We start from the raw sequence: 25,606 nt of genomic DNA, 5'->3' as shown, positions 1-25,606 counted from the left end.
ACATAACAGTTCTAACCACTGGCAATGTGTTCTGGAATTAATTCCCATGTTACCGAGTATCTATTTTACATCATGCATGTACAGGTAATGCTTTTATGCTTCTGCTGTCGTCTCATCACCCTTAAAACATCTGGCTATGCTCACAGTAGGGAGTCTCGGACTCTGTGACAGAGCAACTGGGAGAGCTGATCTCATTAGTGGGCTGCTGGGAGGATCGCAGAGCTGGGCATTCCTACACGCTTTATTGAGTGAAAATGCTGAAATTAAGTTGGAGGACAAAGGAACTCTAGGAAAAGTAAATAACTCCCCCAAAAGAAGTTCTCACCGAAGTTAGTCAAGCGGAAAAATTGTTCAAGGGTTATGAACAAACACACTGAAAAAAAGGGTCTTGGGTTGTCTTTCTTTAGCTTTTAGTTCAGCAAATGCTAAAAATGTCATGTTATACTGTAACATCATCCGCGGAAAATTAAACTGATTTGGTTCCAGTACAGTATCTCAGACCTACTGAGATTGCGTAAGTCTTTTTAAACTTTTTCACACACAGGCTAAATTTGGATACAGATAATGACAGGAAAGAGGTAAAAGGGAAATGAAGTGCAGTGTAAATCATGGCATGAAGTCAAACTCTCTCTTGGCTCCGTGAATGCAGCAGCATCAATCACACCTCGAGAACAGTTTCTTTATCCAGCGGATAAGGAGTCGTTACTACAGTGCGAGCTGTGTGTTTGTGCGTGAGTCCGTGAGTTGGGTTCATCCACTACTCAGCTCTGCCAGATCAAAAGAGGGCAGATAAGATTAACAAGATATATATATATATATATATATATATATATATATATATATATATATAATGTTCCTTGTACGAATGAAAAGTTAAATTTATGAGTCATAAAACAATAAAACCTTGCTCAATTCAGTAAACTCAGGCGGTTTAGCTGCAACGGCCTGATCGTTTGACTGAGGGCTGAGACAGTTCACTAACTCCATGCTTTTTTTTTTTTTTTTACCTATAGTTATAGTTCAAAATTTGAAATTCTCTTTGGAAATCCTGGATGCTATGTCTCTATCGATAACCGTGATAGTGTTGGGGTGCTGGGACATCTGAGGTGCAGGGGGTACAGGTCGTTTTTCAGGGCAGACCTTCTTATGTCAGTAGCATGGTGTCAAACAACATTCTGTGTGTATTACACCAGCATGGTTCAGTGGCAAAAGAGCCCACGAGCGAAATTGCCCCCCCCCTAAAAAACATTTGAAGCATAATGACGTAAAACTCTAATAAAAGAACAAAAAAAACAAAAGCTGGAAAAAAGTTGCTTTGAAAATTAAGGCAGTTGGTCTCTAAAGATGTGATGCGACACAATGTTAAACATGCCCTGTTCCAGTCTATCTATCTTTTTGGGAAATATTTAAGTATAACCACTCAGTCCACATTGGGTTTTTTTTTTTTTTAGCTGTATGGATTAAACATTTCTGAATCCTGTGTGTTTTACTTGGGGAGCCCACATCCTAATTATGTTAATGACAAATTGCTCTGGCAGAGTCGAACATGTTTTCCAGTGGCAGTGAATCAGTTTCAGCAGAATGGAAGTGAAATGAGTCGAGCTAAAACAAAAAAAAAAAAAAGGGAGAAACAGAATAAATAGCTTGGAGGGAGGGAGGGGAGGAAAGGGGATTGGAGGGAGGGTGGGAGGGGGAGAGAGAGAGAGAGAGAGAGAGACCCCGGGCTGGCATGACAGCTCATAGAGCTCTGACAGGAAACTTTCCTCCTGTTGCTCCACTCTTGACGCAGCAGCACATTCAGTCTCCAGCGGACCCGTTTCTTTCTCAGTTCACCATCTGAATGCACTTGACTGGACCAAAGGGGTTTGCGGGACTTTCTCATCCTGTGAAGTCATGGCTCCGCATCTTCGTATACACTGAACGCAACTAACTACCGAGAGAAACGCTGGAACTAATTGACATTTGCTCGCTTTCAAGCCACACGGGACGTGAAGATGGGGACGCTCCTTTACCTGCTTGGCTTCATGTTAACCCGGCTTTGTTCTGGACTTGGATACGCAGATTCCAGCGTGCAGACGGGACAGAGAGCGGCGAGCAGACACAGGTAACATGCGGCCATTGAAATGCTTTTGTCAGAACCAGTGAAAGAGCTTCACTAAACTTCACTGGAAAAAAAGATGATTGATGAAGGCGAGGGTCACGTAGTAAACTGCTGCTCTTCTATGGTGTCCAAAGTGAGGTTCCCGGCCCTACAGGGGTCCGTTTGGGGATGGTGGGTCGTCCCCAACAAAAAAAACCCAACAAAAACCAAAAAAAAAAAAAACAACAACACATTTTTAAATTGTAAAGTGTAAAAAAGATGATGATTTGCTAAGAAGACTTTAAGTTCTTTGTCTTTATACAAGTGTAAATTCAGCACCCTTATGTATTTTTGTATTTACAAAACTTAAAAGGTGGAATATACAGTGTGTATGGAAATGCATTTTTAACTAAAACAAAGAAGCAAAAACCTCCAAAAGCAAATTTACAGTAATCAAGGATGACCAGCGATATTCAGCTGAAGTGTTGAGTTGTACAGGCTTACAACGGTGGGAATGAAAAGACCTGCAGTACCGATCCTTCCTACACTGAGGGTGTATCAGTCGTTCACTGAAGAAGCTGCACAGAACCTCCACTGTCAGATGTTGTGGCTGAGGGGTACAGTATTTTCCATAATGGATGTCAGCTTTGCAAACAGCCTCCTCTCACCCGCTTCATCCACAGACTCCAGCGGGCAGCCCAGGACAGAGCTTGGTCTCCTTACCAGCTTGTTCAGTTTGTTCCTGTTCCGGTCAGTGCTGCCCGCACCCCAGCAGACAACAGCACAGTGGATAGCTGAAGCTACCACAGAGTCATAGAATGTCCTTACCAGAGGCCTGCACACTCCAGAGGGCGTCAGTCTCCTCAGAAGGTGGAGGCGACGTTGGCCTGTCTTTTACAGGGTGTCGGTGTTGTGAGACCAGTTCAGTTTGTGGTTGAGGTAGTTAAAACTGTCCACTATCTCATTGTCCAAGCCCTGGATGTTCACTGGTGGTTGTGGTAGTGTCCTTCTCTAGATGTCTATCACCATCTTACGGGGAGAGCATTGTACCCCGAGGGGCCCCATGCTGCAGACTAACACCTCGGGCACACAGGTGTTAACTGCAGGGTTAGTGGTTTGATTCCTGCTCCTCCTTGGTCACATATGTCTTTGGATATGGCCCTGAACCCAAAGAGTCTCTGGTGTGTATCCTATACTCGTTGCTTTGGGTAAAGGTCTCTGCCAAATTACATGAAATGTCTTGGAAATGAAAAAAAAAACAAAACACAAAGACAATCTGTGGTGTCAATAAAACAACTCAATATAAGGGAAATCTTTCCTAATAAATGTCTGCTTTTGAGCCCACCATGTAAAAATATCACCCGGGTTACTCTTAGAGAAGTCAGACAAAGATCTTATTGGTGATTTGTCTCTTACCTACTTGGCAGGGGCCCTCCCTGAATGAGTAGGGGGTGATTCAGGGGGCCCAAAGTTGGACAGGGTTTAAAGGGATTAAAGATATTTACTATTTCAGGCCCTCAAGTGAAAACCTTTTGTGGGGCCCTGCATCTCTTCACTGTCCCCCTTGTTGGAGGAAAATTCATCATTCTGGAAGTCAACTAGAGGTGAATGAGCTGAGCACACTCACTTCTTCAGTGTTTAAGCTGTTACCACCTTTAATGTTCCATTTGTGGAACAGAAAGAAAACCAGCTAAGTCGTTGCCATTGTAGATCATAAATCAGTCATAGAGGTTTGTGTTTGTGTTAATAAAGCTGTTAATACTGTCAGTGAGCCATCGTTAGAAGTACAGCACCATAGTGTGTTATTAGCATATATTGAGCTTCTGCCTGAGGATCCCATGAACAGATGTGCGTGTGTGTGTGACTTGTTTGTGTGATCCTAAATGAATGAAAGACGTCGCAATTTTGCAATTTGAATGACTGATTATGTAGGTGTTTGAGCTTGTGTGTGAATAAGAGTTCACAACAGAATGTCTGAGTGAATGAATGACAGATTTCTCACATGTGTGCATGCCTGTCTGCATGTGTTTGTACTTAGTGTGTGTTTATATGTGCATGTGTATATGTATGTGTGTGTATGCAAGGCAGGCCAGGCTTCAGGGAGTTGAGTTCCTGCAATATGAGCTTCTTTCACGTTTCTCTCTCCGCATCTGAAGACAGTTTTGCTGGTGTAGCTGCCTGAGTAATGGGACGTGGATGGCTGGCCTCGGTGAATGCTGAAGCTCAACTGTCGGCTACTGTGAGTGAGGAAAAAGTGGGAGGCGTAAAGAAAGGTGGAGAGGAAAGAGAATTGAAGGATGGTGAAACAAGTGAGAGCAGGACAAGATAAAGATAAAGAGGAGACATGGGGAAAACTAGCGAGACAAAAGTGAAGAGAGAAAATGTGAAAAAACGCAGAAGTGAGCCGACGGGACAAGAGAGAATTGATGAAGGAGGAATAAGATGACAGGAATAGACTGAAGGGAGACCAGAAGAGAAGAACTGGGTTCATAAATGCTGAGGAATCAGTGTGATTGTCCTGTGACATACACACATGCTCTCAAAGTGACGCGTCGTAGGAGGGGGGGGGGTGATGCGCCGCCCTTTGGCAACGAGGCCTGCCCCCATGACATCTCTTTGAACTCAATTGATCTGTTTTGACAGATGTGTGAAGTATTCCATGAGTGGTAAAGGCTGCTGAATGAGCCGAAGACGTTTCAATGGGGTCGTCACAAAGGGTTCGGGAAGACACAGAGCTGTCGCAACACATCTCCTGCCAGAATGTTAAGAGCTACACATCATCCGCTCATTTCCTGACCTGACACACAGGGACGAGAGGGAAGGAGCCGTGTGTTGATGCATCAGTGTGGATGGAGGTGGTTTGTGGATCTGTTGTGGTTCGTATAGAGGTTAAAGGACAAGAAGTCAGATCACCAGTAACAGGGAGCCGATACACAACATCATCGTCACCATCGTCATATGTGTGTCATGAAACATACGCGTCCTTCCTTACACTTTTTTCTTTACATTAGGGGGGGTCACTACAGGGTCCAAAAAGCTAGATAAATGTTCTCTTCTTCACTCTGCCCTTCCAGATGTCGTGTTGACACAAGTTTAGTTTCAGTGCAACAATGCCCCCTAGCACCACGCACTACAAATCACAGAGCTGCATTGATATTTCCTGAAACACGAACATTTCAGTCCCAGATCTGATCATAAAATATGTTGGAGCAATCATGTTGAAAAGACAAAAATCCCCAGATGGTAAAAGCTTGTGGAGAGCTTCGAGTCTGCTGTAAAGTAAATAAAACCATGATTTATTTCGACTGAGAGAGGAGGACAGTGTCTACTTTTGCAGCAAATCAAATATGGCACACACCATACTTTCCCTGAAGATCCACGAACACTTCTTGCATTGTCGAGTAGAAGAGGTTAACTTCTGCCTTAATAGATGCAGTTTTATGATTTTGTTTTCTCATCTACTTTTAATGTGTTTTCTGTTTAGAGGCCACACAGTTCCAGGACACATGGTGGGTAAAATTTTGTACCTATGGCACTAGGTGAGGCTAATTCTTTTGTGAAAGGGAGACAAATTCCTGTTGACAGATTTCAATATCATATGGGATGAATTCTCAAAATAGCGGAAGCTGCTATAACAGCAGATAAATGTCCATTCGTGTAAATACTACACGTTTGGCTACCATAGCTTATCGATTTGGTCATGCATATATATTTATATACACTTCACAAGAAGTAAACGATCAGAAAAGGAGTAAATTGTTGCTCTTCTTCTATTCTTTCCTTTTGTCACTGCTTAGCACTTAGTTTGTGCTTCTTCCGTTGCTGAAAGGAATTTTGGGAAATGTACAAGGTCACAACAAAACCAAGGCTGGGATACGTAAAACATTAGCAGTTCATATACTCCGATGGTAATGGAGTATTTTAGGATTGGGATTGAAATGTTATGATCTCATTTTTAAACTGAAATCCATTGTACAAAATGTTTATTCAACTGATGCTAATGCAGTTCAACAATGAACACTGGCCCTGACCGGATTGGGTTTCTACCGTATCTGAAATGTACAACATTAGATTCTAATCTACAGTATTTTGGCTCTGTAGGATGGTGATGTTGGCTCTGTCGGACAATTGGTCCAGATTGAAATACAATAAGGGCGGAATGGGTTTTTCCTCTAGGACCACAATGAAGTTGAACTTTGTGCTTTTCATGAAAATGCGATATTGTTGTGACGTTGGGGGGTAGCTGCATCATGGGATATGTTGGGTCGCCAAAGATCCATGTTGAGTTAAAGAGCCCATGTACGAAGGACCCCTTGCAATGGGACACCCTTGTAATGGTGTAGAAATGCAGCCTTCGGAGGATGACACAGATTTCAGACACAGTTCGAGCCTCTGAATCGTTTGCATTTTGGAACATAGCTCTAGCTGACAGCCATATAGAGACGAAACTTGGTCACTCCAATGGGAACAGCACACCGAAAAGGTCCCAGTGTGTCGCCTGGCAATTAGACTGTAATGGGACAGTTTTGTTTTTGATCAAACCTTGGACAGCATCCAGATTCACTTCATCTGTGACGTTTTCTGCTTCCTGCTAATTGGGCCAGCAAATAAATCCCATTATACATGGAAATGCAAATGTGGGTGAAGGGACCCATTCCGGTCACAACTATTGTAATCTAATTACCATAGTTCCCAGCATGCATAGCACTTGGGAAAAGCCTATTTGCTTTGCTTAGATGGGCTAAAGTCACAGAACAGTGATTCTTATAGTGTACTACTATACAAGAACAACTAGAACCATAAATCTCCAGTCAAGTTGAAGAACAAATGGAAGAACATGACAGCAACTTACTGTTTATGCTTTGGAACAGCTAATAAAAATGTCCAATGTATTCTTGGCAACTGCAATTTTAAATGCTCATGCCTCCTTAAATGGCTAAATGTCAAGTGAAGCACAAAACCCCCAGAAGATCCTGGAGCCCTGAAACATTTGAGCAATAATGTTAAAGCAAATGACAGAACCATGGACTTTCACAGTATATCTTTGTGACCTCCAGGCTAAACAATCAGAGAGAAGTTTACACAATCACGCTGTCCCTTGATGTTGGAAAAGGTCCAAAGGGGAAAAAAAAAAAAAGGCGTGTGTTTGAGTAAAACGGCATTTTAAGACAAAGCAAAGAGACTGGAAGAATGTGTGCGTCTGCTGTCATCAGTGTTTGTCTGTCGGCGTGCGATCACTCAACTATGAGTGAGCAAACTCGAGTGTGTATGTTATCGTCTCTCTGCTTTTCGGTGTATATGTCTATAGGGATACCTTTATAAGGGTATTGGAGGGGTTCTTGACCTCTGGGTCACAGTTCAAACAATAAGGCACTCCGCTTTCCACCCACTCATTCGGGTTGCTGTCAGAGGCTTCTCTTGAAGTTAAATGAAAGATCCTTCGACAATAGTTGCCGCCGAATGATTTCTTTGTCTAAGTATTAAACCTCGGCTTCCTTCTTTCTTTCTCTCATTCCTTCTTCCTCCCACTGAACTCTCTAAGCCACTTTTGTCACTCAATACCCCACGTTTACCCACGACTCTCCTCTGTGGGCCCCCTGTTGAGGAGCTGTGGACTAAAATGAACCTGGTTTGTGTGGGCTGAGATGTCAAAGGAGGAAGCTTAACCGTCGGCCTCTTTATAAGGAGGTGAAATTTACTGGGGAGCAAAAAGATGCTGAGACAGGTGCAAGAGTTTCCCTCACACTGAGTTATGGCTCTATAAATAACAATATGACGTGTACAATAGAGGGTTTGATGAATGTTTGAATGTGTCTGGCTGGAAGAGGAGAAAACATATGTGTATCAATTAACGTGCACCAACTTGTAAGTAGGTTGAAACACGATTGTAACTCTGTAACAACACTTTGTGTTGTTTGCATGGTAAAGATGAACCTTCAGCTCCCAGCTCCATTGCTGTGCTCATTCACTTCCCTTTAAAGGTGCTCTAGGAGAAAACCGGTCGATCCTCATCTTCTTTCCATTCGTTAAACATGGCAAATGGTAAAACAGCTGGTTGGTTTGGAAATCATACAATGGTTAATCATTACGCCATCATTAGGCAACCGAAACTATACGGTACACAGATATAAATGTTTCGTTTTTTTGTGGAAGCATTTCCAAATGGTTATTATTTAAGGTTAACTAATGTTGGGCTGCACAGCATGAGTCTGTAATGACTAATGACTGTAACTGGTCGCTGAAGTTAAGGGGCTGCACTGTACAATAGTTTCACATTTCAGTCTTTATCTACTGCCATCTGATAAATACATATTGTGATTATAAACATTCAGCGGGAGTGTTTATGTGCTGGGTTTTCCTGTGTCGCGGATGCTGTTAAGGAAATAGTAAGATAAGCTGCTGAATCCACACACCCACAGTTGTTTTCTTTCTCACTATTCATCCAACGCCGTGTTGTTTGCCCACGTAGATTAGAAATATAACATTAACGCTTCCATTCTAACATTAATCCAACTTGTGGATGCGCCTTTTAAAATGTAGGCCTCCACTCATGAGAGACATCTCTTAAATGGTAAATCGTTAAAAGTCCCCTCTCCTCATGCCCCACTGGGCTATTGTATCCTGTGGTGACCAGGATGTGCAACGAATAAACTGTTTAAAGTGGGGGTAAAATAAATAAGTAACCTTTTTGCATTCTGACTAGTTGTAGTAAAGGTTTGAGGACAAAAACACTGTGGAGTACGGCTCATAAAAAGGGGGGGGGGTTGTTGTTATGTGAGGACGGTCTCTTTTGTGTTTGAGTGGAAAACTAAGCATATTAGTTTCATTACCTTGATATTTTTATGTCCTCGTGCCTGTGTGAGTCACCTCGCCAGCCTGTGTGGGACTCTTGTAAATTCATGGCTCTGTGTGTACACAGTGTCGGGTGTGTGTTTGTGTGTGATCGTAAATGTAATTTACTCGTATGGAAAAATACGCCAAGACTAGTTAGTAGACTTTCATCGGAGCAGCTTCTCCATAGCCATTCGGATTAATGAGACTTAGTTGGATTACTGTTTGGAATGTTTCACTTCATGCGGCTTATTCGAGCACGGCTGGGGAGCATAAATGTTGTGTTGCGGCACAAAGTGTGCATGCGGGAACACGTGCGGGGACATACACAAACAAATTCACTGTACTCGTTCTCATGCCCGGGCACAGGCACAGACACCCCCAGACACACTTGTTTAGTGCACTCACACTTAGTCATCCTCTAACAAGTATAAAGGCTCCTCTTATGTGTTTCTCTGGGTGGAAAGATGGAAAAGAAACTGGCAGAGAATGAACTATGTATAGTAAGTGCGAGTGTTTGGAAGCTGCAGAGTCAGTGGGAGTTTGTGTATGTATGCATATATATGTGTGTGTGTGCATCTGTGTCTGCTCAGTAGTAAAAACAGAATTAGTTTATTTATATAAGGCATGATGCCTGTTCTATATCAGAGAAACGTTGCCAATTATATGCTTTATCTGCTCTCTGTGACCCTGAGACAGGATAATAGTTTGGCACCATGGAACTGCAGGGGGAAGAGACAGAGCTGTTTTGATTGATCACCACTGTCTGATTTTAGATGTTCCCCTAACTCTCTGTGTTAGTTCAAATGCTGATGGAGATGTTGGATTCCCTGTTTCTTAAAAATCTTTGAGTCCAACATACACACCATAGCAAACCCCAGATCAACACATAACTCAGCAAAGCCTCGCACAGCACCGTGCAATGATGAACCGCAGTGCTCTGGAAAAGGCAGATGCGGCTGTGTTTGGAAGCAGCGACAGCCGCTGATGTCAAATGTGCGCTGGCATTGTAGCTCTGAATCCGTGGTGCTCCGATGTCTGAAACATTAAACATCATGCAACGAATGGCAGAATAGCAAAGCAAAATGCTGACTCCAGGCTGAACTGAATGATCCAGCACATTTGCAGCAGGATACATTTCAAATCAGCTCAAAGCTACATTAATTGTAATTAGACAAAATGAGCTCATTTTAGTTTCTGCATAAGGTGTTTATCTGTAATCCATACTCCTATGTTGTGTATATGTTAGTTGATTTGTGACATGGTATTAATAACAATATTATAAAAACAAAAAAGCTAAAAATAATTTAAAATATAGATCAGCATTTTTATGTATAGTCTACATTATATTTCCTTTTTAAATAAACACTTTCAGCTTAAGCCTGTAGAAAACTTCCCCCCCTTTTGTTTAACTGGTAAAGGCTCAGCAGTTTGGGGTCTGATGACACTTTCTAGCTCAAAAATGTTGCTCCCCTTGATATCGATCGGTTGAGTCCCTTAGTACGGCTTTCTTTCACTTGCTTGAGGGTCTTAAGAACAAAAGAAACTTTAGGGGGGTACTCATCACACTGTGGGGTTTGTCGTTTTTTTAGCGGGACCCAGAGTTTCTGTGTCACATAGTGCTATAACGATATTCGGATGCTCTCATTTGGGCCCAGGCAGAGAAGCCCATCAAGGTCCCTCATCAGCTAGAGTGGATAAATACTTTTCTTGTTCTTTGAGAATGTTCGAAAGCTATTTAGTCTTCGTTTAATGCCCTACATGTAGCAAACTACGGAAACAGCAGGCAACAACATCAGACCGGAGGATGGAAACATTAGAAACTTTGCAGGCTGAGAGTAATGAAATGAAAGAGAGAGTGAGAAAACGTAGGAGACGACCGGTAAGTGAGACGGATCCACACAGACAGGGGGAGCCTAAAAATAAAAAAAGCAAGGAGTTACACAGAGTAGGCGGACATGTAAGGCAAGAGAGTGAGAGACAGAAAAAAAGGAAAGAGAGAGACATGAAGACAGAGGGACGAAAGCTGCTGACTGATTTTCCTGCATGAAGGAACTCCTTGTACACTCCCAACTTTAGAGTTCTGCTCAGATGAATCTGAGAGTGACAGTAATTGACCATAATAACTGCCATGGAAATAGCAGAGGATGAGGATTCTGGGTAATATGAAAATGATGATGAAATGATGAGAGCGACTGAAGGACATCGGCATCTTAAATCTATGTGCAGTTGTTATCAAGAGGCATATCTAAGGGTCAAAGAGGTCACTGGCAGACTGGGGGAGTATTGGTTTCTGTTGCTTGTCTGCCGCTTTGAGTTTGAGTTCAAGAACGTGTTTATTAGGACATTTTTGTTTAGTGAAGTCGATTTGGACAGTGTTCACAGAGAGTATTTTATTAAGAGGATTGGTGTTTTGAAGTAAAGAATTAGGGCTTAAGTTTAAGATTAATTAAATAAGGTTTAACCTTAAAACTACTTTGATCTTTTTCTCAATAACAACCAATACCCAAGCTTCTATTCTTTGTCCTAAGCTACGCTAAATATGGTCTGACTCTACTTCCTGCTGCTGTTGCTGTTGTGTTATGGCGTGTTCCATTTGAACAGGGACGTTGGAATTTCTGAGTTCCCAGTAGGGAGTTTCAATTGGAAAGCCCCCCTAATTCTGACTTCTGTATTTGAAGGGTGGAGGAGCCTCACCAACTCCAACTTCATATTCCAAGATGGCTGCTATGTGCAACAGCAAGTGGGAGAGCTGAAGTCCACACAGTACTGTGTGTACTGTATGGGCAAAATACTGGTATGACTAGCGATGACTAACCTGGATACAACTGGTATTTTTATAGCAAACCGTGCTTGGTGTCCTGGAACTTGGGTGTGTTATCACAATAATGTAGCAAGGAAACACTGGGAGAACAAAACGGAGATTTGAAATAAGGGAACAGAAAAAAAGAAAGGATTATTTCAAGCTATTCCTGCTAAAGGTGGATCTATTGAATCATCAGGGTACTTTCGTATTGCCCACGTTTTTCCTTTTAGGCTTCATTTCTGTTTAAAAGGCAATGGCACGGTGAAAAAAGTGATGTGTTATTATTGAAATTAGGTTGTATTTGCCTATTACTAGGCCTACTATTAAGCAAATATGCAAAAAAAGAGTTTAAAAAGGGGGGTACACAACTGTCTCTAAACCATGGTTCCTATGGTTCCATGTACCATGGTTCCTATGCAAATAATGGATCCACAGTCCTGTGGTATTTATCTAAAGACACAGTCCTGTAGTATTTATCTAAAGACACAGTCCTGTAGTATTTATGTAAAGACACAGTCCTGCAGTATTTATGTAAAGACACAGTCCTGCAGTATTTATCTAAAGACACAGTCCTGTAGTATTTATGTAAAGACACAGTCCTGCAGTATTTATGTAAAGACACAGTCCTGCAGTATTTATGTAAAGACACAGTCCTGTAGTATTTATCTAAAGACACAGTCCTGCAGTATTTATGTAAAGACACAGTCCTGTAGTATTTATGTAAAGACACAGTCCTGTAGTATTTATCTAAAGACACAGTCCTGTAGTATTTATCTAAAGACACAGTCCTGTAGTATATATGTAAAGACACAGTCCTGTAGTATTTATCTAAAGACACAGTCCTGCAGTATTTATGTAAAGACACAGTCCTGTAGTATTTATCTAAAGACACAGTCCTGCAGTATTTATGTAAAGACACAGTCCTGCAGTATTTATCTAAAGACACAGTCCTGTAGTATTTATGTAAAGACACAGTCCTGCAGTATTTATGTAAAGACACAGTCCTGCAGTATTTATCTAAAGACACAGTCCTGCAGTATTTATATAAAGACACAGTCCTGTAGTATTTATCTAAATACACAGTCCTGTAGTATTTATCTAAAGACACAGTCCTGCAGTATTTATGTAAAGACACAGTCCTGTAGTATTTATCTAAAGACACAGTCCTGCAGTATTTATCTAAATACACAGTCCTGTAGTATTTATCTAAAGACACAGTCCTGTAGTATTTATGTAAAGACACAGTCCTGCAGTATTTATCTAAAGACACAGTCCTGTAGTATTTATGTAAAGACACAGTCCTGCAGTATTTATGTAAAGACACAGTCCTGTAGTATTTATGTAAAGACACAGTCCTGTGGTATTTATGTAAAGACACAGTCCTGTAGTATTTATCTAAAGACACAGTCCTGTGGTATTTATCTAAAGACACAGTCCTGCAGTATTTATGTAAAGACACAGTCCTGTAGTATTTATCTAAAGACACAGTCCTGTAGTATTTATGTAAAGACACAGTCCTGCAGTATTTATGTAAAGACACAGTCCTGCAGTATTTATCTAAAGACAGAGTCCTGTAGTATTTATCTAAAGACACAGTCCTGTAGTATTTATGTAAAGACACAGTCCTGTAGTATTTATCTAAAGACACAGTCCTGTAGTATTTATGTAAAGACACAGTCCTGTAGTATTTATGTAAAGACACAGTCCTGCAGTATTTATGTAAAGACACAGTCCTGCAGTATTTATCTAAAGACACAGTCCTGTAGTATTTATCTAAAGACACAGTCCTGCAGTATTTATATAAAGACACAGTCCTGTAGTATTTATCTAAATACACAGTCCTGCAGTATTTATCTAAAGACACAGTCCTGCAGTATTTATGTAAAGACACAGTCCTGTAGTATTTATCTAAAGACACAGTCCTGTAGTATTTATCTAAATACACAGTCCTGTAGTATTTATCTAAAGACACAGTCCTGTAGTATTTATGTAAAGACACAGTCCTGCAGTATTTATCTAAAGACACAGTCCTGTAGTATTTATGTAAAGACACAGTCCTGCAGTATTTATCTAAATACACAGTCCTGCAGTATTTATGTAAAGACACAGTCCTGCAGTATTTATGTAAAGACACAGTCCTGCGGTATTTATGTAAAGACACAGTCCTCTAGTATTTATCTAAAGACACAGTCCTGTAGTATTTATCTAAAGACACAGTCCTGCAGTATTTATGTAAAGACACAGTCCTGTAGTATTTATGTAAAGACACAGTCCTGCAGTATTTATCTAAAGACAGAGTCCTGTAGTATTTATCTAAAGACACAGTCCTGTAGTATTTATGTAAAGACACAGTCCTGTAGTATTTATCTAAAGACACAGTCCTGTAGTATTTATCTAAAGACACAGTCCTGTAGTATTTATCTAAAGACACAGTCCTGTAGTATTTATGTAAAGACACAGTCCTGTAGTATTTATCTAAAGACACAGTCCTGTAGTATTTATGTAAAGACACAGTCCTGTAGTATTTATCTAAAGACACAGTCCTGTAGTATTTATCTAAAGACACAGTCCTGTAGTATTTATGTAAAGACAGTATAAATGATTGCACATAATATAGACTGTGGACTGTGGCCCCCTGTGGACTGTGGCCCCCATCACCACCTCCATTGGAATTGAAAAATAATTACAGCAAAATAATTACTTGTTCTGCTTACAAATAATAATTGCAAACCTACCCTTTTAAATGAAATTGTACTCTCCTGCTACACAATAAATATTGATATATCACAATCATATTGTTCGTGGCATGATTGTAACTAGTTGTAGATTTCATGTGGATAAACGCTGCCGGGGCGTGAGTCTTTGTGTGGGTCTGTTTGGCTTTGGGAAAGCATACAATGGAAGCCATTGTTGAAATCACGCAGTTATCCTGAACTAATCTGACATTTGCACCAACGGACAATTTCTCCTGAATGTTGTACAGAATAATAATCTGCCCGCGGTTTAAGATAGTGATCTCAGGACCCTCGGTGGAGCCTCTCAGTCGACATGCAGCAGATTTATGAATTCTATTTTTTCAGTGCTTTCTTCTTTTTTTTTGTCTGCAAACAAAGATCAGCAGCAGAGTGCATGCTGAGTGGATACGGGATGTGTGTGTAAGTAGGGTGGTAAGTGTGTGTCACCGTCTGACTTTAAACTTATGGTAAAACCTCCAGTTATTGCATAGTTATTCATGTGTCATTTCCTTTTTCCTGCTTGTGTGTGTGTGTGTGTGTGTGTGATTTCTTAGGAATTGGTGTGCTTATGTGGTGACGCGCACAGTTAGCTGTGTGATGGAGGATGGGGTGGAGACATACATCAAGCCAGACTACCAGCGCTGTACCTGGGGCCAGTGTCCCAGAGTGGCGTAAGTATCTATTACTCTCTTCTTTAGGATCTCACATCTGCTCTGATTCAATCTCAGTGCAGCTTGAATATAATCTGTATTCACTCTTACTCCTCCAACTTCCTGTCCTTCGTTCCACAGCTGCTTGTACCCTCTGACCGTCCATCTTCTCTCTCTCTCTCTCTTTCCTGTCTGTGGATACTGATTTCACTCAGCTCTTTTCAATTTCATCTTCCTCTCTGGAGATTTATGACAGTCTGGACGGGAAAGTTGTCTGGTTGTAGCTGGGTCTGGTGTGAAAACAGGACAACTCAGTAGACATAATTACAGATCAGTTCTTTGCTGGTTAATCTCCGTGATCGAGTACTTGTCTCAAAGACACTCATAATACTGTGGCGGAGCAAATTTAGCTTACATTTGATTGATTGAATGACCTTTACAAATGTAGATATTACGTTCTCCAGACAGCATTAGTCAAATGCTCCTGATTCTTGTCTTCTTTGAAGTGTACACCATGTTGTTTGACCCTGGCCTGGCTTCTTGATCCCCGTGTCTCCTAGGGGCCTCAGCCTAAACCTGGACTATGCTAAGAATTAATTTGACAGGGTTTCCAGGCACAACAGTCTAGTCCCCTACCCTGTAAAAGGAAAATCTCTTCTTCTTACTATGCCTCTCTTATTTTTTATGTTTATGCTTCTTTTCTCGAACTCCACCTCCCTCCATCTTTCCAAAAGCCAGTTGTTTTTGTTTTTCCTCCGAGAGGTTTTTAGATCTCTTTTTCTCACGCTCTCGGAGCAGGGAGCTGGAAAATGAAATCTTTTCTATGGCACAGAAATGGCTCCGTGATACCTACAGTCATGTCTGTGGGTTGGCATGAAGAAGATCAACCTGCTAAACGTTCACAGTCTGGGCTTGTTAATGGGCCTGTGGTGCTGCCATAAGTCTTTATTGAGACTTCCAGCCAATTCAGTTTTTTTAATGGGCTGTTACTGTAAGAGGGAGTCTTTGTTGCTGCAGGGCTCTGTGACGCATAAATGATGAAACGATAACGGTTTGCCAAATACAACTTTTCATTTTTCACAGGAACCGTCCAGATGCTAGAAATAAACACATAGGACTGGCTAAATCTAGTTGATTTCTTTGGGATAATGGGATGAAAATAACATAAAGTTTAAAAGGAACTCGTCATACCATCCATCATCGCTCAGTAGATCATTTGTAGCTATTTATAGCCATTTTATGAACGTGCACGTTAACATGAGCAGTACACTGAGTCACAGAACGCCAATGATCCTTGGCATAGGTTTGCCTGCAGTTTTGAAATCTCATAATGTTTGGATCTGGCACAAGTTAGTCAGGAGTTTATGTCATGAATCTAAAAAAGGTCACACCCTTGCTATCTATGCTCAATGACTGCAGTCCTTTGTGGAGAAACATTTCATAGCAGTCCATCTGATGGACATATAAGTTGAGTTATCCTAGTCAAAAAGAAAAACTAGAGTACCAACGGACTGATATTAGAGCCATGTCAATTAATTTGCTTAAACGATCTAGTATATAATAATGGAAAATGAATTAAAAAGCAAATCAATTTTTGTAAAGCTCAATGTTGAATTTAAAAAAGAAATGTGGTAAGATGCGATTTCTCAACTTGGTGTTTCTTCCTCAGCTACCGAACGTACAGGAGGCCACGGTATAAGGTAGCTTACAAGATGGTGACAGAAATGGAGTGGAAGTGTTGCCATGGTTACTCAGGGGAAGATTGCCATGTTGGGCCACAGATAACCACTGACCCTCAGGTCAACGTAGGGCAACCTCACGTCCCACAGACAAAAGGTAGGAAACCCACATATTAAAGATTAAATGTTGTTTATTCATTTTTTAAAAATATAATCAAAGCTGAATGAATTATGTCAAAATGATACCTTTCACTAGATTAAGGAACCAGAACTGCTCAAGCTTTTGCAGAACCTTTGGTTACGTAGGACCATGTCACTTATTTCAAGACGAAAAAAGGTTTTCAGGGCCTTTCACAACTCTGCCTATAGATGTAATGATTAATTTGATTATTCAATTTTAGGATTGAATTCCACTCTACTTCTTTCTTTATTGTCTCAAGGTGACACAGAGAAGATTAAACAGTTGGAGGAGAAGATCCGTGGTCTGACCAAAGACCTCGACCAAATGCAGACCACCATTCACAGCATAAACCAGAGGCTGTACGTGAATTTTGTTGTTAATACGTCATCTATGATGTTTTACAAAAGTACAAAAATCCTAAAAACATGCCAGAAAACTCAATGACACATTTACAGTAACACTCCTCTCTGATGCATGCACAGTATCTTTTTCCGTTTATTCAGGTTAACTAATGGAGAGTTGATGTCTATTAACATATACACTGAGATCTGTAATTAGGTTAGGGAGACATAAACAGCTTGTCCTCAGAAAGACCTCAACAGATTTTATATATAAACACACTGATTTATTCTTTGACTTTTACTGTGCTCATCAAAGCAGAATCAATCAAAGTTAGACAGAATCACTGGTGTCTCTTCCCATCGTCTCGACACAGCACACTCCTGAGTTCATATTATGTTGATATCCTTTATTTAAACATATGCAGGCCCTTATGGGAAATATTAGCCATAATGCCTTTTCTTTATAGGCCTAGTGTGAATGGGGCCGTTGTCCCAGCTGATTCAGCTCAGCCGCACATGAAGGAAACTATCAACACCATCCAGACCAAACTAGACCATCTGTACAACAGGACACAGGTAAAAGTGTTTCTGTTCCAACATTTCTACAGTTTCAACGTGTAAAAGTAGGGACAAGGGATTTATGTCAATATTTGGTTGTTTAGGTCCACGATCAGACACTGCTCAACATTAATAACCACCTGGTGAACGGTGGGAGCAATGAACTGGACAGGCCACGGGGGAACCAGCTGAACACTCTGAAGGAGGAGATACTGACAGAGCTTGAGAGAAGAGTGTCTCTGTCCTGTTCTGCCTGCCAGGTGAACTTCAGTGTGTGAAAACAAGATCAACATGGCAAAAACTTTCCCATTTCTCTCACTCATTCTTGAGTAGAAGGAAAACCTCAAAAATGAGTGCAATTTCTGTTTGTTTAGCTGTTAACATTTCATGCGCCTGCTTTGTTCCCTGTTGGGCTCTGTAAATGATTTCTCCTGCTTGAAGCAGTAAAATATAATGGCCACATGCAGGCTGCAATATAGGAAAACAGCACACCCATACACAGCGCTGCACAAACAAACAATAAAACTTAAATAATGATTAAAAAAAAAAGTTTTAGTAGGTCAGTAATCAAGTAGTGAGTTATAAAAAAGTAAAATGGGAACCCCTGTTTTCCAGCATTGTCATAAAACAGACATAATATGTATAAGTTAAGTTTTCATTTGGCTTATTTTAAAGTGCAACCACTGGCCTCTGGGCACAGACACATAAAAGATAAAAGAGCCTCCTCTACTACATCCTGCAACACCACCCACCTCCGATTGCTCGCAGTTTTCCTCAATCATTTTAATACTTTTAAACTTCACAGATTTTACTAAAGAGTACTACTACTACTACATTTTAGTTACTGCTACTGCTACTACTACTACATAGCTGAAAGAAAAGTTCTATAAAGCCAACTCCAGTAGGAGCTGTGTCCAATCTAATAATTTGCCTCAAGTCACTTAACACAGCATCAGTCATTACTGAATAGTACAAGTATACATTACCAGCCTTCTGTAACCCATTCATCATCTTTGTTTGTGGTTAAAGCATGAAATAACATACTGTAGAATTAATGCAACTAAACACCTGACCAAACCATCAGCAGCTGAAATGCAATGTGGGAAATGTAGTTGCCAAGTTTACACATGTCGAATAAACCAAACACAGTGTGTCTGATTCTGCTGAATCAATTTCATTCTTTTAAATAGATTTAATTTAGCTGTGTCTTGTTGAAAAAAAATTATAAAAATGTTATCTTATAAAACCAGGAAGAGTCCTCCATTGTTCCCAAATGCACCTGGTCAGTAAGGGCTGTCTACAAGTACAGTATTGTTTATTGTGGATCGAAATTTATTGTACAGGAAGGGAAACTGTGGAGTTCAAATTTAAATGGCTCTTACTTTATTTAGATACAGTAGTTCTTTGTACACACCCTAAGTACATTATACACATTTGACCATTTGGGACTTAGGAGTCAAGATACAAATTACTTTCAAATCAAACGTTTTGAAATGCAGAAACATTGCTAAAAGCTTTTTTCTTCTTAACACAGAAGACAAAATGAATATAAACAGTATAAAAAAACTGTATAAAAAAAATCTTATAATGCCTGTTTCTTCCAGGCTGGTGTGGAGGACCTGAGGCGCCAACAGCAGGAGGACAGAGACAGGATCAGAGCCTTGGAGAAGCTGATCAGCTCTATGGACCAGCATCTGAGACAGAGCATTGAAATATCACGCAGTGGGAATGAGCAGTCCCAGGCCTGCTGCAACAAAGTCACTGAGCTGGAAAACAAGGTGTCAGTTGTAGAAGTCCAAGTCACCTCCACTGCTGAGAAGTGTGACACAATTAAAGGGCAGCTGGATAAGGAGCTTGCTGGGACAGGAAAAGGAAAAGTGACAGAGGATAGGTTGAACGGCAAACTACGTGAATTAGAGAAGAGGGTGAATAACACAATGAGGAAGACAGAGCAGAGATGTACTAACACTGGAAACAACCTGAAGGACAGTGTCCAGAGAGACTTCACACAGTTGCGCAACATTGTCCTCAGTCAGCTGGATGACCACAGCTTCAAGATTGGAAAAATAGAGCTGGACATAGCTGTTCTTGAAGACACGGTGACAGACCATAGTCGGCGTCTGAGTCAGCTGGAGAACACTACAACCTTCCTGGACAAACAGTTAACATCAACCACAAACATGTGCAATGAGACTTGTGGGCCTAACGGAAATGGCCGTAAGACTGATGACACTGTAAAAACCTTGCAGTGGAGAGTCGTGGCCAGTGAGGAGGAGATACAGAGGTTTAACACCAAGTTAAACGATTTATCTGTGTCAGGAGACTCGCTCAGTGAAAAAGTGATCAACCTAACGGAAGATGTCAAGAAGTTAATAGCTGTGACAGGGAAGAATGGCGAGCACTTCAACCGGATTGTCACAGAGGTTGAAACGTTGGGCAGTAATTTGGAGGACTGTTCCATTTGCAGCACTATAGAGGAGGACTTGCGCTCACTTACCAACTCCACCATGAGCGGACTCAGCAGGTGCCAGACAGAGCTGACGGATCTGCGAAGGAAAGTCGACTCAGGAGAATCTGTCTGCTCTCAGGTGTGCTCCAACCTTCAGGAGACTGTAGGACGTCTCCGAGAAGAAGTGGAAGAGTGTACTGGGCAATGTAAAACCAACATAAACGATCTGAAAGATCGTCTGGACGGTCACACTGAGCACAGCGGAAGATTAAGGGGGGATCTGAAGTCCATTCAAGGAGAGTTGGCCCAGGTCATGTTCACTTTCAACTCCATTAATGATACTCTGAAGGGACTGGGAAGGACTGTACACACACATGGGAATACACTGACTGATCTTACCAATAGCAAGGATGACATCATTTCTGAGGTAAGTTGATGTAATGATCAAAATATAATAAGTCTCAGCCATATTGGAATTGCAAGAACACTTTGTGCATTATATTTCCTACTGTATACAGTGGTACATACCAAACAGCTACAGCATTAATTCTCCCTGGTGGCGTTAGTGTGGTGGTGGACAGGAAGTGAGCATGGGATCAATTGGCAACGTGGGCTGTGTAGCCATAGACCCGACCAGCATTCACCATATTATTAAAACCACCAGATGGATTTTATGATGTGGCTTATTGGTCAGTTTAACCTATACTATAATTTCAATTTACTTTACTTTACATAACGCAGTTCAACCATAGCACAAAGCAAAGTGTCTCTCTCTCCCTTTTTTAGAGACCCCAGTCACGTCTACGGGGGGGGGGGGGGGGGGGGGGGGCACAGTATTCACCGCCCTGTTTGTTGCAGCCTGAGCCTCCTTTTTTTTTAACATCATTACTTGGCCACTTCATGTTTTCCTCTAGGTACACCTCAATACATTTAATAACTTAAAGAAATGGGGTGTGGCTATACGCAGATTGCTAAATTCTGGGCATATGCTTGTCGGTTTAGACTAATTTGATGAATTACTAACATACACATGGTGGTAAGATTAGGACTTGCCAGTGTGCACATTTTGAATCAAAGTTTACATGCGCACTTATTTGTGCTCAAAGTCAGAGCAAGTCTGTGCACATATTATTAAATGAGGCTCTCTGTGAATACATATCTTTTTGTTTGGGCATATTGCATACGTAAGAGTCTCACTGACATAATGCATAAAATTCAACCAGGAAAAAAAAGGTAGTAAAGATGAAAGGTTTATTTATAGGAGAAAGAAACTTATCCCGAGTCCTCACACTAACAATTCTCTGCGATTCTCTACAAGGTAAACAATTTGCAAACGGAGCTGACGGAGCACGTTGAGGACTCAGAGACTCGGTTTGGCACCCTAGGCAAGGAGATCCAAATGATAAGGAGCAACTATGTGACAGAGATGGGGGAATGCCGTCGGGTCGGTGACGGCCTGGATCGAAGACTCTCCAAGTTGGAGGAGGTGTGTGGACGCTTTGACTCTTTCTCAGACAGCCTGGAGAAGATCAAGGAGGGCCTGAATCAACATGTGTCCGGGCTGTGGAGCTGCGTTAATGGACTCAATATCACAGTAATGTCTCACGGAGATCTTATCAGCAATATCCAAAATGTCCAGTTGGAGAACGTCCACACCAAGATGCACAGGCTGAACTCTTCAGTGGTGGATTTGGCCAAAGAGTTCTATAGTTTCATACAACAGGACTTCATGGGTAAGTTAGGGAAGATGAAGAACATGGGATATGAGAGCACTTGAGGGGAGGAAAGGTTCTGGGTAGAAGAAAATAGATAGAAAGTAAAAGTAAAGACAGAATCCAGTCATACTCAGTCTTAAGTATGCACTTAAGAGCCTATAAATCCTGCAATTTGAAAGATAAGTTTTAGTAAACAGGATGGTGGAAGGAACATCCTGAGTCACCAGGTTAGATTTCTCAGCTTCCTGGTGCATGTTTTTAGAATTGTGTGAAACAAAACTGCACAGAAACATTAAGTCGGGTGTTTCCCAGCTGTCTCACCATACATTTCCTGCCACCAGGTCCACCAGGTCTTCCAGGGCCCCGTGGAGATAGAGGCGAACAAGGACTCCGGGGTCCAGAAGGACCTCAAGGGAGGGTGGGACCTCCAGGCAGAGACGGCACGCAGGGACCAATAGGACCCCCAGGTAAAGAAATTAAACTCTGTCTGTGCTTTGTTCACTGTAAAAACATTGACCAATTTACAAGTTTTTATCTGTGCTTCGTCACATGAACTGTAGATACAGTGAGATAGAAATAAAAAGAGAGTAAAAACAGAAAGAGTCATGTTGTTGGATAATTAACTCTCTTTTTTTCATCTTACTCTTCAGGTCTCAGAGGTGAACAGGGTATGTGCAGTTCTGACTAAACAGATGCAAGCATTTATCACACCTTATCTTTATTGCACTTTAATTCTTAACTCTCCTCCCTGATCAGGTCCTGCAGGGTCTGATGCACACGTGCCCCGTCTCTCTTTCTCGGCTGCACTGACTCGTCCGATGAGGGACACAGGAACTATATTGTTTAACGAGGTCCTCGTCAATGAAAACAGCGTCTATGATCCCACATCAGGTCAGTTCGGCTTTGGCTGAAATTACAACAGGTGTTCATCAAGCTCAATGTGCCTTTACTTTTGTCAATTTAAAAAGTGAGTTAATCAATTCACAAAACAATCATATATGCTTCTTTTACAGCAGTAACATCCAGCCATAGTCACAGACTTGGTTTCAATTTTCCAGATTTTGAAATATCCATTTTGGTTTGTTTTGCTCTAATCAATCATTAGTTATGAACAGTATCTGACATGACATTGGCGCTGAAGTAGCTGTTGCTAGTACTGGTTAACTTAATATTTTTCTTGTTGACCAAAAAATAAATGTCGGTTAAGAAAACTGTCGAAGGCTATGTCAAGATTACCTTAATTTGTGATAATTATCCGTTGCACTAAATGTACATACATACAAAGAACACATCCACATTCTTAGTGGTGCCTACAAAGCTATAATTGCTCGATTGCTTTTTAATTGAGAGAAATTGGCCAAAGAAATGCTTTTGTCTACGACCAGGCTATTTACATTTTGAAACCATTGTAATCAAAGTTACAGTTTCCCTGTATTGGCAGAAATACCAATATCAAAAGACAATATCAAACCTGGGAGAAATAGAAGCAGAAATTGCATAGTTAAATAGGCCTCCATTCATTGGCTTTCCATTGCAATTCAACAAGCCTGTACATTTTTAATATATCATTTAATTATCCCGAGATTTCAAGCAGACATTTTTCCATAATTTCCATCTGTTCATCTCCTTCCATCTAGGTTACTTCACAGCTCCAGTGAGTGGGAAGTACTTCTTCAGTGGTATTCTTACGGGCCACAAGAACATAAAGATTGAAGCAGTGTTGTCCAAATCCAACACTGGCGTGGCTCGAGTGGACTCAGCTGGATATCAGCCTGAAGGCCTGGAGAAACCCATGGCAGAGGCCAAGCAGATTCCAGGAGCTCTGGCTGTCTTTAATATAATTTTGCCCATGGAGGCAGGAGACACGGTCTGTATAGACCTTGTTTCAGGAAAGCTGGCTGTCTCATCTGAACCTTTGACCATCTTTAGTGGGATGCTGTTGTATGAGACCAAAGACTAATTGGATGTGGTTTTACTTTGACTGGGTGGTCATGTTGAATCTTTTAGCACATAAGCTTTTCATTTGTCTCCTAGACTCTAAATGAGCCATTGACAGTCAATGAGACTGAAATATGTGGACTGGATTCATTCAGCGATATGAATAACACTTTTTTATTTTACATTATGTGCTAAGAATGAAGGAAAATATCCTTTTAAACCACAGTCATTTGTTTTGTGTTTCACAGCTTTAAGGAAAACTATGCGTGCGTTTTTTTTTTTTGTTTTTTGTTTTACAGTTTGACATGTTTTCATAAGAAAAAGCGACTGCAGGATCTTCTTTTATTTTCATATTTCATGCTGTGCTATCAACTTGAATTCTTTGCTGATGACACCACGATAGGCATCGGGTTTCACTTATTGTTATTCAAGGAAAATGTTATTACATGATAAAAGATTAGTCATGTTAGTTTTTTTTTTCTATGTTAGCCACCCACAGGATATCAAATGTCCACTCTTTTTTGTTTGCTGTTTCTAATATAATTCCTTTTCTTATTACTCGCAGTTTCATTTTGACCACAAGTGAAATTCCCAGAAACACCAACGCTGAATGCCAGTTGTGTTGGAACAGAGATACAGATTGATGTAGGCAGAGGGGAATGCAATCCAAACCACTACTGTTCAGAAGGAAATGCAGTGAAGTCATTCACAGTTCACAATCCACAGGATTTTATAACTCATACAGCAGCAAAACAATTGCACCATTTTAGGACATTATCTGTGCCCAGAAAGATCACAGGCGGAGGAGGTGGATGGCCAGAGGTAAGAATAGCGTTTTCTTTCCTAGTCTGTCCTAATAAGGGCCATCACAGACTGGAGCACCAAAGTAGTTACAAAGCTGGACTATCAGTCCATCGTGGATGGAAATTATTTTTTATCTAAAGCTAATGATAACAAATAATATTAGCCACACAAACCATCAATGAGAAAAATCCCAACCCTTTTCATGAACACATGCACACTGCCTACACGCATTCAATAATTAAAATATGTACATCATCACATTTTGGATTTTATTCGATCTTGGCACATTTTCTACAGGGACGGCGAGCAGATTGGGACAAATGTTGCATTATATTTACATTGCAGTGAAAATAATACCTGCATTACTATCAGCTGCTCACAACGCCTATTCTGTGTGGGAATGTAGTTTTGTATTTTTCTATACATTGGTGTACCGTAAAAGAATGTAAATATTTTTTTGTGGCCTGAGAAGATTTGAACAGTTCCCACTTCACCTGGCCAGGTACTGTATATGTATGTACAGTATGCACATGGGCTTCAAATACACTCTTGACACAGCTGCCTCATTTTCATCTGGGTTTGTTCTTTGAAATGTGCAAGTACAGTACATATGGGCATGTTTCTACACTGTTCAGCCTGCTGAAGACTTTACTTATTCAGTCTGGCACGTTTTTGGCTTTCATGAATACACACAGCTGGGATAAATTTTCTCTCTGGCTCTAACTTTTGACTCTCTCTCATCTCGTTGTCTTGACTTCACTAGGTTAATTTTAGCTACACATTAAAGGACACTATTAAAAAGCTGTTTCTTATGCTGCACTGCAGTGACACCCTGTGTT

At 40.9% G+C, this 25,606-nt stretch overlaps 1 protein-coding gene across 1 annotated transcript; it reads left to right on the top strand.

The window, feature by feature from the left end:
• Positions 1 to 1,728: 1,728 nt before the first annotated feature.
• Positions 1,729 to 25,327, top strand: emilin1a (elastin microfibril interfacer 1a). Its single transcript, XM_067481098.1, has 12 exons — positions 1,729 to 2,104; positions 15,007 to 15,123; positions 16,772 to 16,938; positions 17,222 to 17,321; positions 17,771 to 17,879; positions 17,966 to 18,121; positions 19,466 to 20,737; positions 21,629 to 22,043; positions 22,367 to 22,492; positions 22,676 to 22,693; positions 22,782 to 22,916; positions 23,663 to 25,327. Exons 1-12 carry the CDS (start codon positions 1,995 to 1,997, stop codon positions 23,983 to 23,985), a joined length of 3,048 nt encoding a protein of 1,015 aa, XP_067337199.1. The 5' UTR covers positions 1,729 to 1,994; the 3' UTR covers positions 23,986 to 25,327.
• Positions 25,328 to 25,606: the final 279 nt, after the last annotated feature.

This window comes from Channa argus, chromosome 17 (assembly GCF_033026475.1).
Source record: "Channa argus isolate prfri chromosome 17, Channa argus male v1.0, whole genome shotgun sequence".
NCBI classification, from domain to species: Eukaryota; Metazoa; Chordata; class Actinopteri; order Anabantiformes; family Channidae; genus Channa; species Channa argus.
The sequence above is the reverse complement of the archived record's forward strand: the minus strand, read 5'-3'. Positions and strand labels throughout refer to the sequence as shown.